This window comes from Peromyscus eremicus, chromosome 4 (assembly GCF_949786415.1).
Source record: "Peromyscus eremicus chromosome 4, PerEre_H2_v1, whole genome shotgun sequence".
Taxonomy (NCBI): Eukaryota; Metazoa; Chordata; class Mammalia; order Rodentia; family Cricetidae; genus Peromyscus; species Peromyscus eremicus.
Genome location: NC_081419.1, coordinates 34,471,290 through 34,487,234, shown reverse-complemented (window position 1 = coordinate 34,487,234; position 15,945 = coordinate 34,471,290). Strand labels below are relative to the sequence as shown.

Below are 15,945 nucleotides of genomic sequence, written 5' to 3'. Positions count from 1 at the left end.
CCAAAGAGACTAGAATGTAGGGGTGAAGGCTCTGAGCCTGCACAAGTTAATATGCTATATGTTCAATTAGCTATGTGCATGTCCTTGGCAATGGGACCCCACTGTCAGTTTTAAGAAAGTGACTTTCTATTTGAGCTTCTGCCTGGGTTATTTAGGGATCTCAACAGCAACCCCTCCTTGATCACCAACTCAACCAAATGTAACCCACTATTGGAAGCCTCTTGATTACTGTCAGTGTATTGTGCAAAATATTTATCTTTTCTCCCTATTACTTAAGTTTTTTAAAGGGTGTACAGTCACTGTTTGTGGGTTTTGTTTTCCCTTTTGAACAGTCTACTATTTATCTGGTCTTTATGCTCCATATTGATCTACTTTTCATACTTCATTTTTATACTTTTTTGAATTTTGTATTTACAAACCATAATGTGCCTTTCAACCCCTATGGATATATTGATGTTGTTGACTTTTCTTCTACTTTTTCATTATTTAAGAAACAGCTTCAAAGCATTTGAGATGTAATTTCTGTACCCTTTATTATCAATAATTTTAAATGTTCTCTAATTTTGTGATTATAATTTCAAAACCACATCAAATATGAAATATATCACCTTGTCCTTCAATTTTCTTATAGCATACTATGAACTGATGTTTAAAAAAAATAGAACATTCTATTCCCACTAAAGCCCTATCTCTAATAGGGCTTGAATTTTCTGATCTTTATATTCACTCTAGTTTGTTTTCTATAATAGGAAAAAAATGACCCAATAAGTGGTTACTAGTTTAAAGTTTATGATAAAGGGATCATTGTCGAGATTTCACACTGTAGTTAACTTACAATTGGATATGATTATTCAGAAATTACATGTTAATAGACATCATGTGGTATTAATATTATAGTGGCTACAAATTAAATTCATTATTCTCAGTAAGATCTTTTCCTAAACAACAGAGTATTTAACAATTTGAAATTGGTGGCATTATGTTGTATAGTTATGAAAGTGACTATAAAATAAAATATAGGTACAGAATAATGGAATATTAGTATGAATACACGTCATTTATTGTTTATGACCATTCATATTATAACCAACAACTATGATTGCAAGCACAGAGGAAAGTAACATTTATAAAGACCTGTAATCATGTATGCTCTCAAAAATTCTTATTCATTTAACTTGCTTATAACTTATTATTCATCTGTTTATAAGTCTAAAATGTTTTGTTATTCCTTTTAAAAATACTGTATATTCTCATCCCAGGTTAGATCTAAATTTACCAAATATTTTTCACATTAAATCTTCTTTGTGATTGAGCATCAATTCTGTGAGTCACTTACAATGAAAAGTTGCTGACATTATTCATGCATTTTTATTTAACTGAAAAACTGAAGATTAATGAGAAAACTATTTAACAGATCTACATTAATATATTAGAAAAGATATGTCATATGAATATGAATATCAGAATTGAAAGGAATATAATTTCATCCTATAAATTTTATGTATACTGAAAAAGGAATCAAGTGAAGTCACACCCACAAACCCATTTTTCTCCTTCAACTTCACTCAGGAATTACATAACCCTCCCAACGTCATCTCTCTCTCTTTTTTTCATCACTGAGTACTTCTGCCCATGCAGGGTGCAAGGACATCCACCAGAGCATGAGCAGTGTACACTAGTCACACCACTGGAAAAAAAGACTTGCTCTCCCTATCAATCATCATTTGTCTCAAGTTGGTACTTGCATCGAATAACTCATAAGGGAGCTCACTCTTGGAGAAAACTGGTTATCTTTCTCAGTGGCCATTATTGTCCGTTGTTCTTCATCTACAGGTGGAACCTTGTGCAATTTCCATGTTGCCGTACTAATTGATGCTGTCACTACAAATGTATTGTGTAGTCAACCATACTATTGAGATTTCACAGGTGCAAGCATCCCTGTCATGTGTAGAAGATACTGGTTAGCAGAAGGCATCATGATTCTCTGGCTTTTACCATCTTTTCATTCCTTCTCCTGTGATATTCCTTAAGGTTTAGCTGTAAGAATTTTATTGTAGGTATAATAGTTGGAGCCGAGCACCCTTGTCATTTATTCTCTGCATTCTGACCAGTGTGGACATTTATAATAGTCTACTTTTGTTGCAAAAAGAAATTTCTTTGATGAGGGGTAAGAGCTGGACATGTGTGAATTTAAGGATAAGAACTTAGAATATAGTTAGAAATTGAATTGCCCTGGTTTAGAAAAATACCTTGACCCATAAGGTCTATGATCACTTCAGCCATGATTAATTGATTAGATTTACAATAACAGGTATGAATTATCTCCATTTAAGTGGGAATTAAGTCTAGTTATATAGTGACTAGGTACTTCCAGGATGATAATGCCATTGTTGCATTATTAGGGGCCTCTTGCAAGATTAGTCATTATTGTGGTTTGTAGTCTTAAAGATGAGAAGGACTATTGATTGCTTTCCTACCTTGGAAGCTGAATGGTAAAGGGGGAAGCTTTTAAGATATTACCATCTCAAATTTTCCAAGTCCTGTGACTAAAGTGGGTGTTCTAGAAGACAATCATGGGCATTGGCCATAGCCTGTATTGCTAGGGGAGTCTCTTGAACTTTTTTGACCAATGACTCAAAGGGGGGTGTCTTATGGCTGGCACTGGATTTTTTGTCTATGGCTCTTAGGGGGAGCATTATCTCCCTACATTACACAACTCTGTTTAAACTACATGCACACACACACATGAGATAGAGAAAAAGAGAGGGGGGAGGGAGAGGGAGAGGTACAGAGTACAGAGACAGAAACAGACAGAGAGAGCAGAGACAGATAGAGAGGTAGAGGGAGACTGATGTGTTATACATATAAGAGTAAGCTTATATTTGTGTGTCATCCTTGCAGATTGTTCCAATTTTATGTATATGTACTGCTGAATGAAGCAACTAAGTTCTTATCCTGATAGCCTAGTGAGTCTCTTGACTCTGATCAGAGAAGTTTCTTTCTTTTTCACTACATGGTGATTCATATGAAACCCTAAACTAGTTAACATGCAGAGAACAGACTGTGCAATGCTCAGCTTTAAATGGGGCATCTATTTCATGGTCATTGACTCCAACAGTTATTCATCATTAAGGAAGAGAGAGAAAGATTGTCAGAGACAGATCTACTGGATGTCTGCAGCTTACACTTTAATATAACTGGAATTACTCAGAAGGAGAGAAAGTCTTGTGTCTGAAAAAGAAATGAATAGAAAATATGTACAGAGTAGAGACTTTTCTCTGCAGTCCTTATATAAATTTGATGGCTAAGTGCACTAAAATTTCATATATATGTATATATATTTGCATCATATATTCATATGAATATATTCTTATAAATATATGTATATATACATATACATGTGTATATGTATTCATATATTTTATGTAGAATAATATTTTTCAAAAGTAAAGTAATGCTTTTCTGCATATATGCATGCATGTGATTCTTTTTTTGTGTTTGTGGTGTGTGTGTGTGTGTGTGTGTGTGTGTGTGTGTGTGTGTGCGTGTGTTTGGGTTCAGAAGAATTAGACTTGGGTAATCTTGATTAGGACATTGGGATTATCACATCCATGAGAAATAACTTGCAGGACGAATCAAGAGCTGGTGGGTGTGTCGTGTGTAGCTCTATAATCCAACAACCAAACTTTTCACAGCTGAAATCATAACAAGGAAGCTTAGCTGTCAATGAGGATGAGGAAGTAACTTTAACTTGATGCAAGGATAAATACCTGTAATCCCAGCATCCAGGAGGATGAAGCAGGACTGTGAGCTTGCAACCAGCTCATCTCAGAGAAAGAGAGAGAAAGAGAAAGAGAGAGAGAGAGAGAGAGAGAGAGAGAGAGAGAGAGAGAGAGAGAGAGGAGAGAGAGAGAGAGAGAGAGAGAGAGAGAGAGAGAGAGAGAGAGAGAGAGAGAGAGGAACAAAAATACAAACTTTACAAGTAAAATCAATATCAAGCAAAGTAAAAATAGTCATCATCATCCTCCTCCTCATAATCATAGTAATAATAATAAAATTTGCTGAAGACAATCATCACTGAACCCATAAGATTAAGATTCATAAATTTAGTTTATTTTTGTCTGTTTGTTTGTTTCATGTATATCTATGTGATTTTGTTCATCATATTGTTCAAGTGTCTGCTGTATGTAAAGGGTGTTGGATAATGTGGTGGACTGAATGAAACCCACCATAATGGGCTCATATGTTTGAATAATGGTCTCCAATTGGTGGAACTGTTTGGGAAGGATTAGGGAGTGTGGCCTTGTTTGAGTAGATGTGTCACTGCGGGTAAACCATGAGGTTTAAAAAGACTTGTGGCATTCCTAGCCTTTTCCTCTTGTTTATACTTGAATATTAAAATGTAAACTCTCTCAGGATAGAAGTCTCTAGCTGGCCAGTCATTAATTGACCACTCCCAAAATTTCTGTACCATCTTTATCCTAGTACATCTTGTAGGCAGGAAAAATTGTAGGTTGACGAGTTTGTGGTGGGATTGGTGTCCCAATCCTTCCACTGGAATTCTTGTCTGGTTACAGGAGATGACTGATTCAGACTCTGTATCCCCCATAGCTAATAATCTTAGCTAAGGTCACCCTCATAGATTCCTGGGAGTTTTTGTTGATCTAGGTTTCTAGCTCCACCCAAAGATGACCCCAGATTTCATTTCAAGGAAAAATACCCGAGAGACCTAGGATAGAACTAAATACAAATAGCAAGAAAAGGCAATGAAATGATTCCTAATGATATTCTGCTATTTTCATAAAATATGGATTGGTGCCTAGTCCAACTGTCATCAGAGAGGCTTCATCCCACAACTAATGGGAACAGATGCAGAGCCCCACAGCCAAATATTAGGTAGAGCTCTGGAAATACTGCTGAAGAGGGAGAGAAAGGAATGTAGGAGCCAGAGAGTTTAAGGGCACCACAAGAAAACCCACAGAACCAACTAACCTGGCTTTCCTAAGGGACTCACAGAGACTGAACCAACAACTAGGGAACCTGCATGGAACTGACCTAGGCCCTCTGCATACATGTTATAGTTATGTGATGCGGTCTTCTTGTAAGACTCCTAATGCAGGGGATGTCTTTGATTCTGATGCCTGTTTTGGGGGCCCATTCTTCCCACTGCATTGCCTCATCCAGCCTTAATAGAAGAGGAGCCTAGTTTCACTGCAACTTGATATACTTTGGCTGGCTGATATCCATGGTAGGTCCACCTGTATCTGAAGAGAAAATGGTTGGGGGAGGGGTAGATGGGAGATGGGGGAGAGGAATTGAGAAGAGGGGATGGAGGGGAAATGTTGGTTGGAATATAAAAACAACAACAACAACAACAAACCCTACAAAAATATGTAAGCTCTCAGCTATTTGGACCAACATGCCTGTGTTCCACATTCATAGACTCTAACCTTTTGAAACCATAAACCTTACTCAAACATGTCCTTTTAGGAATTGTCTTTGTCACAGTTTCTTATAATAGACACAGAAAAGTAGCTAAGACCAAAGCTGGTACTGGCAAGTCCTATATTGCTTTCACAGGTCTGACCATGCAGCTTGTTCAAGGACTGTGGAAGATTTGGAACTTTGTACTAGGAAAGCACTTGAGTACTGTGAGCAGGGTTAAATGGGCCATCATTTGTAGTAATTTGAAAGATAATAGGGCTGAGAGCAATATGTACTATGGAGGCCCCACTCAAAAGAGTTTCAGAGGGAAACAATATTAGCAAATAGACTAGAGGTGTTCTTGTAGTGCTCTGGCAAAGAATAAGGCTTCACCAGTGTCCTAAGAATGTACCTGAGACTAAATTGAGAAGTAAGAAACTAATTTATATGGTAAAAGAGATTACAAGACAGCCTAATATTGATTCTTCTGTGTGGCTATTAATAATCATTTTTGGACATGTCTACAATGAAAAAAAAAACATGTGAAACAAAAAAATGTAAAATGTACAGTTTGAGGGGAAAAATAGCACCAGGAAATTTAATGTTGGAGCCAAGACTTGTGCTAAGATGAAAAGATCAAAGTAAGTCATGATCTTCAATGGAATAAATGGAGAAGTGCTGCGAGGGAAACAGCCACCCAGGTAAGCTTCTAAATCACAGAAAGGAGAGAACTGAGGAATTTTCTGCTCCTGAAAAGTAACAACAAATCAAAGCTGATATGAATGTGGTTGAAGATTGCCAAAGTGGTTCACCTCAAGTTGGTAGTCAAAGTTGAAAGTGTCACCCATGTGGTTATGGCTTTAGATTAACAAATGATACATGAATAAAGGGCTTCTGGAATCTTCCTCTATGGTGAAGGAAATCCACTGAGACAAGACGTGTGACAGGGGAGTCCCGGATAACCTGAGAGGCCATTACCTGAAGCTGGGAAAAATGCTAGAGATGTCAAAGCCATGAACATCTGCCAAGAGGAGTGGAACCATCCCTAGAGAGAGAAGAATGTTGCAGGCAGAAAGCCTAGAAAGGCAGACCATCAAAGCCCTTTCACATCAGACAGGGAACTATAGGATTTGGGGTTTGCCCTGCTGGTTTGGGTCTTGCTCAGATTCAGCATTTTCTTATTATGTTCCCATCCCTTCTTTCAGGAATAGTATGTTCTATGTCATGTTATATTGGAATTTAGTAATTTAATGTTTTTATTTTTACAGGGTGTTAAAACTGAGAGATTTCTGTGAGTCTCAGAAGAGTTTAGACTTTGAATTTTAGGCTTTTAAACCTTGTTGAGGCTATAAAGGACTGTGGGAATCTTTGAAGTTGGATAAAATGCATTTTGCATTATGATATGCCCACAAACATATGGGAACCAGGGGATGGAATGTGGTGGTTTGAATAAGAATAGCCTCCATAAGAATATTTGTTTAAATATTTGGTCTCCACATAGTGGAACTGTTTAGGAAGGATTAGGAAGTATGGCCTTGTTGGAAGAGGTGTGTCACTAGGGGTTGGACTCAGGGGTTTCAAAAGACTCACAGCAACTTTTCCAGTCTCTGTCTGTGTGTGTGTGTGTCTTGCATACTTGCAGCTCAAGATGTAAGCTCTCAACTGTCCCTGTCGACATGCCTGTGCTCTGCCATCATGGATGCTAACCCTCTGAAACCATAAGCTCAAATTAAATACTCCATTTTATACTTTAGTTTCTTTCTTTTTTTTATATTACTTAAACTGTTTGGCCTAATGGATAGGTCCTATATCTTAAATTAACCTATTTCTATAAATCTATATCTTGCCGTGTGACTCGTGGCTTACCAGCATCTTCACATGTTGCTTGTCATGGCAGTGGCTGGCAGCGTCTCTCCTGACTCAGCCTTCCTGTTACCAGAATTCTCTTCTCTCCTTGTCCCACCTATACTTCCTGCCTGTCTACTGGCCAATCAGCGTTTTATTTATTAACCAATCAGAGCAAAATTTTTAACATACAGAACATCCCACAGCACTTCCCCTTTTCTTTTTTTCCAAAAAGGAAGTTTTTTAACTTTCACATAGTAAAATTACAGATAACAAAACAATTATCAAGCAAGAATTACAGTTACAATATCTAGTCTATTTATAATAACTAGTCTATTTGTATTTGGCAAAATTAAAAAAGATATTCTACCTATCCTATATTTGTGACTCTAAGGTTTCATATCTAACTTGTCTTTTATCATAACTAAGGATAATTATAACTGCCTAGTCTTCAACTACATCAAAGACCTCAGAAGGATATATTATTACCTGAGAAATGGGAGAAGGATGCAAGCAACTTTCGAGTCTTGCAAGAGTAGACAGAGACTTTGGTCATGGTGTCATATAACAGCAAAGAAAAAAATACCCAATGAAGATCTCCTGATATTTGTGTTATAGGTAATTGTAAGATCCTGATATGGGTGCTGGAAACCAATGGGCGCTAGATCTTCTGCATGGTCAGTAAACTCTCATAATTACTGAGAAATCTCTCTTGCCCTGTAATTTAGCTTTCTAATTTTATTTTTTTGATAAAATTAATTCTATGATGATCCCAGGAGCAGGAAGCAGTACATATCAAGGGAAAAACATAGCGCTAATCTGATGACACATTTAATAGCCTGATGACACATGGAACATTTTCAGGTGAACCAAGCGAACATACATTAAAACATTATTTATTTGAACAAAACTGCACTTTTCCTGCTTTACTTACCACCATTTTTAAAAACAGTTAGTATGGGACAAACTGTTCTTGAAGCTTTCTCCAAGGAATCAGGTCTTGAGAAATCAGCATTAGTAAGTAGAGGCTTCATGTTGCTGAAACAGCTCATCAATAAAGAGACTCCATGAAAGTAATTTATAAGCAAGCTCTTGTAGACAGAGAATCAAATCACTGTCTTTTAGGAACTAAAAGTCATAAGCTCTATGAAGGTGTGTGGTTCACTGTAGGAAAGTGAAGAAATGATGGTGAGGCTTTGAAAACTAAGCTCAGTGGTTCTCCAAAGTTTTACTGTGTATTTTAATTAGACTCTCTGTACTGAATACAGGAGTTTATATATTTGTAACACAAATAACCCTGTACATTGAAATATTTAAAATTGGATGTTATAAAATACAATAAGTTTCATACTAATTTAATATGCAAAATGAAATTCAAGCATAAATTGTAAAATAGAATGCACAGACAGACAGTGCAGTTTAACTGAACTTTCTTCATAGTGAGAAATAACAGAAATGTTCTTGATACAAATAGATGTCTGCTGTGCCATAATTATACCTCCAGAAAAAATCATGCATTAGAGTAAATCCTTCCCTTCCAGACAACAAGGCTTTTCAGTACTGGAGTAACAGAATTCTTTGGATAAAATGTTAAATCATATATAAATGATATTAAAATATCATAATATTTAAATATAATTGATGATAAAATATCCTCCAGCTCATTTAACATCTATTACAAAGTATATTCATGTGTTGCTGCAATGAATATGTACTTAAAATGAAGATAAGCATTATCAACATAGTTGTTTTATTAACATTTTGATAAGTAGAATGATGTCTTTTACTATAACCAGAGCTATGCTGTAAAATGCTAGGAACACATTAGTGTCCAGTTATTCAGTATGGTGTTTCTTTCCCAATAACCACTAATCTGGTGATCTGGAAACCATATTGACATAAATTAACTTTTAGTTCTTTTGATTTTTAGCTCTTAGAAAACTTCTTTAAGTAGAAATAGGTTTACTTTGTATGTTATGCTTTCAATAAAATGCATAAGTTTTGAACCTAAGAGACATGACATGTACAGATCCAACTTCTTTTCTAAGAATTCCTTGAGGCTAAAAGAAGTGATATTTGAGTGAGTTTTCCCAAAAGTTTGTGAAAGAAAAGAAAATCAAGAAAAGGAGAAGTAAAGCAATTCTTTATTTTTTTCCAAATATATTAGACTCGATAATTTTGTTAGCATCAACGAAACTTTACCATATATCATCCAAACCAGGACATAATAGGAATTAAAGAGAGGGCTACTAATAATTACACAAGTACAACAAGTATAAACTGCAAGTTTCCTGGGCAGACTGGATCCTAAGTTCAACCTAGAAATCGGGACTAAACTGCAAGTACATGCAGAAATCATACTGTTCCCACACGTGTGCGGAAAAGGTCAAAGTGTCCTATTCTCTTGAATTGATTGATTATGGCCACACTGACTCTTTCTTGTCATCTAGTTCCCAAGTCTACTGTTAATCAACTCCCTACGTATCTCCTCTGTGTGCTCATCAACCCCCAGCCATTTCCTCTGTGTGCTCATCAACCCCTAGCCATTTCTGTATCTACCCTGTGTTCATTCTTATATTTGAAATGTTGACTACTGGATACTATCTCTCTCTCTCTTTTTCTTCTGTCTCCTCCACTTCTCCTGCTCATGCGGCATACATATCTAAATCCCCAGGAACTAAACCTAAAAAAAAGAAAAGAAAAAATACAATGCCTAGGACAAAGAAGGCATGCAACAATTTTTGTTAAATGAATAAATCCAGAGAGTTTGTTTTTGGTTCTTCTTCACAATACCAAAAACAAATTAAAATGACTCTCCAAAGACTATTATGGCTCTGTATAGTTTTAAGGTGTTGGACTAAATGATCTATGCAGCTTCCTCCACTGCTAAATATTCCATACCCACTGGTCCCCTTTTTCTTTCTGCTAATATCATCTTCATCTGGCAAATAAGAACATTTAGTGATCAAGGGGAAGGGCAATTGCTCTATTCACAGTGGATGGATGCTAGAGTTGATCATTTTTCCAGTAATCATTCCCTGGTATATGTTTGCACCTACAGAATTTGGTTGATACAGAGGTAGCCATAAGATATAGTGGATGATATACTATTTATGCAATAATTTGCCTCTAATAAAATTATCGCAGGATCACTAAACTGTAAGGAATGCTGTGTGCTCAAACCATCCATCAGTGATTTACATATTAATGAGAAGTGAGTAAATTCTGGGCCAATTTGGATTGAAAACCCCAAAGAAATTTCCCAAAGAAATTATATAGCAAAACCTATGCTATTATGCCAAGAAGTACTTCTGCATTTTCAAAAAAAAAAAATCTTCTCACCCTAAACCCTGTGTTAAAAGTGTACTACTGATCAAGTTTGATTCCAGCAAGATGTTGGGAGTTGAAAAATTGTACTACTAAACTTATTGTGGAGGCCAGAGATCCAAGGCATCAATAAAGAATTGTTCAACACCAAAACAAAACTGAAAAATCCTGAGTGTACAAACATTATCAATTCATTTGATTTTAATTTCCTCAGGTCTGTGCTAAATTATGATTGCCAGGCCTGGGATATGCTTCCCAGATAAGGAAAAAGTCTGTCCTTTCACAACAGCGTACACAAGAGAACAGCAAAAAAAAAAAAGTCTCTGTTAGACATACACAATTTTAGGTTGAGTATTTCATCTGCTTCTTTGTGCTGTCATATCTCCTGAAAGATCTACGAGGTTTTTGATGGATGACAAAAGTCCCATAAAAAGAAGAAAATATTTGCAATCAACTCATTTTGAAACAGGGACCGTTACCCTGTAAAGTTCACACAAACTCTGACATATTCAAATATACCCTGGCTACTGACTATTCCAATGATTCAGCATTTGTCCAGAGCTCATACTTTTATTAGACTGTGTACAAATCCAACTTAAAGGTATTAGTTAGTCTAAGAAAAGACTAACTGATGAATTAATAAACTTTTATTTACCCAACCCCAGTTCCAGTGACTTCTAAAAATCATAAGAAAAGTTCAACGGTGTGTACCATGTATTGGTACTCTAAATTTACAAATTAAATACATAATAATGATGTCTCTATGGTGCCATGAACCCCATAAACTTCTGAGAAATCTTTTATGATTAAGTACAGTTGAAAGATTCCATGACCTTAACAGCAGAAAACATTAAATCAGATTTTTAAATAACAAATAATTTAAGGCTAAAGTATTTGGTATTCATAATCAATGCCAGCAGCCTTCCTAGTCTAATAAAGTAAACATGCACAAGAAATACAAATTTGAACAAAACATCACAATTTTTATTAGATATATATGTTTGTATGGGTATGTCATGTGTATGTGTGCATGTGTGTTTATATGTGTGTATGTATATATGTATATAATTTTAGTGCCCTGAAAGCTATCCACTCATGTTTGGCTTAATACATATATTAGAAACTTTGGGGAGAATATCTCCTCTTCAAATATATATTTATATATATTTTTCCAGAATATTCAATATAAATATGCCATATATAAATCATGCCATAAAACTAAATGCAAAATTTGCACATTATTGCATGCTTGGTGTGATAATACATGCCCACTAATAACTTCCTTATGATGGCCTCCCTTCATAACGCATGTTCTGCACAGTAACAACACTGGATTGAAGAGTTTTCAAATACACTTGCTGGACTGGGATATACCTCTCTGATTTCCTAGGGAGGATTATCTTGTAAGCCAAATATTGGACTAATACTAAATCAAAACCTTAAAGAATGCCTAAGGAGGTGTTTGCTATGTGAAGCGGTCGGAGTTCATTTTCCTTAGTTTGGCTGGAAGATTTCCTTCCATCCTGGCAGGTCCTCCAGCCATTCTTTGAAGCTTTGGTGGCAAATCTGCCACAGACTGGCTCATGGGATCAGACAACATCTTGGTGGTTTTAGACACCAGTTTTTCTTCCGAGTTGCCAGGAACTGAGCTTATTCGCTGGAGTTTCATGGGCAAATCACCCAAACTATAGGCTTTTTCTGAAGTTGTAGAACTCATCCTCAGGAGTTTTTTGGGAAAGTCTTCTCTCCCAGTAATTTTCTGCAGCTTTGATGGAAGTTTTGTGCTAATGTCATCTAGTCCGTCTAAGCACTCCACCGAATTATGTCTTTCTTTGCTGTTGGTTATGGCTGGTGCTATTAAAGGGGAGGACATGAGAAGCATTTCCTCCTGCTCTTTCACACTGTACGGAGGGGTGGGGACTTCAAATGTTGCATGAAACTGGGAGTAATCAACTTTAAAGAACCCTTCTTCTAAAGAAATTACAGGAAAAAACCGATGACCCCAAAGAACTTCATCCTCAGTGTATGATGTCCGAGCTTGACAAGTCATCCCTGCAAGCAGAAAGAAACCCTTTGATGAATTATGCACAGTAAAGCAAAAGAAAAAACAGGAATCCACTCTGTTCACATATTCATATAAGGAGACCACACAGTATAAGACTTTAGAATTTTTCTTCTGTGTTAAAGCTGTACTGCATATTCCTTCCTTCCACAGAAACACAAAAGGTGCCAGAAATCCTCAGACTCACATGATTCACGGTTCATTATCCACAAACCAAGACTAAAACTTACCTAGAATAACTTTAGCACACTTATCTATAGGAGGAAGCTGAAGGGGAAATGGTATGATCATATCCATCATTTAAGAAGCAATGTGATATGTCAACTATATCTGGCTTTGATTGTGAACTGTACCAGAGTATAAAGGTAAAGAAATTAGAAACTCTAAATCATTTCCTGTAATGTAAAATATGGACAAACCAAGAATTTCATGCTGTGAGCAAGAAATCAAAGTCGAATATAGAAATATAACAAATCATGTAGTTAGTAAATGCAGTTGGCTCTGAATAAATAAGAGTTATTTTTTTCCTCTTCAGTTGGTGACAATAAGCAGGGGGAGCTCCACCTTTTTAGACCTACAAGGTCAAACATTGGTTAAAATTTTAGAAATTTTGATGGCAAAAGAGCTACTTGGGGTCTTGTAATGTATCACTTTCCATTTCCGCTTTAAAAATTCTAGGAGTCATGTTGGTTATCAGATGTAAAATTGTGCCACTTATATATTATGTTGCTTGAATATAATGTCCCTCATGGTACTTTGATGTAACCAATGTTGTTTTCTTCAATATAATTTATTTACATTAAGTTATTATCTAGTCAATCAACCTCTGAATATTCACCTCTTGAAAATGAAGTGAAAATTTAAAATCATACATCAAATCTCAGCTTTATACAAATCACGATATGATTTTCTGTGAGAAGTAAAATGATTGCTTTCCTGCACATTCACTATCAAACTTCTCCAATTGGCTACTAAAATATAAAGTCATAAAACTAATAATTCTCCCTTAACAATTGTTATCTGATGAACAAGGTCCACCTTCCTTCTTTCAATTATTCACATCACACAGGTGATCTCTGTTGTTTCAAAACATAGCAGAGGACGAATAAAGAATATTGTGCCCTTCTGCTGCCTGAAAAGCAATCACACAAGTACTTACAGAGGATTAGGATTAAAGTCTGTCATAGGAAAAGCCACGTTAAAGAAAGATAGATCCTTCATTGAATCCCTCCAACATCTTGCCAAATGAGCATTATCAGTAACATATCACGAGGTACTTCAGAGTCATCGTGACATGCCATCTTTCAGAAGGGATTAAAACTTTCTAATGCAGAAAATAACCATCCATGTCATGGCAGGCACTGCGCTAGGTGCCCTGGCTCTTCCTCCTTATCCTCTGTACAGCCCTGTTAAGGGGATGTGCTCTGTCAAATAGAAAGATAAGTAACCCAGGGCTCAGAGGCATTAATTCTTTGAACTTACTGGGAAACCGATTTAATAAGCTGCAGAGAAAAATGTTAGCATAGTTTTAATATCTCTTGTCCCATCCTCTCATTTTCTATCCCCTCGCTTGCTCTCCCTCTCTTCTCTTCTCAATTTTTAATGTTTCAGTTAAGAGTCTAAACTCATTCATCACTTCAGTGCTGAAATGATAATACAAGCATGGCAGTGACAAAAATCACTATTTATAATAAATATTATGCCAGGATCAACCCCCTATATTTTCATATGTGAAGGTAATTAAATCAGTTCAAATCATTATTTCTGGGTTTTATGTGTACACACTAGCAGAAACTCATTTTTGTATTGTAAACATATCTATAATCCACTACTAAATATTTTTTAAGAAAATGTTGGATTGTTATTTCATCATAAAAGATAAAAAAGGACTCTACTGATATATTCACTCACTTTTATTTGAGAAATTTGAAGATAAGCTACCCAGAAGAAATAAATATTCTATATAGTACATAACACAGCAAATAAAATTAGCATGCCCTTTAACTGTCTCCTCAAAGAAACCATTTTGTATGGAGTTACAAAAATCTCTCTGTATGAATTAAATGGAACAAAACTACCATGAATGTATTTTTCAGGTAAGAGATGATGTTTCCCCTAAAACCACATTTTTATTTTGAACAACCCACTTTCTTACTCCATTTTGACCACAATCATGGTTAAGTACAACTGTATGTCAAGGCACATTCTCAGGATGTCAGAGTTCTGAACTTGTGACATCTTTTAGGTTTGTCCCAAGATTTCTGTAAACACTCCTTTTCGTTAAGAAGTCTCAAAGTAATTGCAGACATGAGCTTCGTGTGATTATGTCCAACAGTCAGAGTAAACACTGAAACAACATCTGATGATCACCCTTATTGTAGAATGTCTTTTTGGTTTGCTTGCTTATTTATCTTTTGTTGAGGGCACGTTGATAAAATAGTTACCACTGCTGTCCAGTGTTCTGGTTGACCTTTTACTCTCACTCTCTACTCCACCTCCACATCAATTCTTACACTAGGTCATGTGGTTATGCCATTTTTAAACATATCCTGCCCACTGTTTGTGACTTATGCAGGCGCTCTCTCTTCCAGTAGAAACAATGGACAATTACAGAGTTAATGATCGTCTGACAGTTTAATTAAAGATTTGTAATAACATCAAGTGTTTGCCATTTTCACCTCAAAAGCTCCCAGACCTGTTATTCTAGTGAACAGTGAGTTAGGTTGAATACATGACCTTGGTCTAGGGTAGATAAAGGATTAGCTATAGGAAATACCAAAGAGGTTATCTGCATTGCATTTACCATTCTAAATTTATAATGCTGCTAGAATAAAACACATTAAACAATAACATATACCCTTTTTAATCTGTGAGTCAATGCATGAAGCAAATCTTTTTTTTTTCACAAAATGTTTTTTCATCCAAAGATGCAGAAGTCCCAGCTATTTCCAGCAGCAGCATCTGCTGCTTCGCCAGTTTCCACAGGGATGAGTGCGTGTTGATTTTCACCACATTTGTTCCAGTCTGGAATCTGGTTAAAACATGCAAACAGTCATCTCGCCAGCTGAGAGGTGCAACCACATAGTGCCCTTTGAATGATGGTGTTCACCTGCAATGACTTTAATTCAGCCGGTATCTTCAGTCAGGAACGTGAGCATGGTTTATTTTTAAATAGTTTTAATTAGAAAAAGTAGTGAAAAGATAGAGCATTCTAGAAGGAAGGATGCTATAATGCATGCATATTCTTTGAAAACGTAATTATAGCTACTTTACAGCTTCTCAATTAG

General features: G+C 36.0%; 1 protein-coding gene across 1 annotated transcript in view; it reads right to left on the bottom strand.

Annotated features, from left to right (window-relative positions):
- Positions 1-12,061: 12,061 nt before the first annotated feature.
- Kcnj3 (potassium inwardly rectifying channel subfamily J member 3) overlaps positions 12,062-15,945 on the bottom strand; it is a 152,762-nt gene continuing 148,878 nt past the window's right edge. Inside the window, exon 3 of the mRNA XM_059260478.1 lies at positions 12,062-12,648. Coding sequence (XP_059116461.1) covers positions 12,062-12,648 — 587 coding nt within the window. The remainder of the gene's footprint in view (positions 12,649-15,945) is intronic.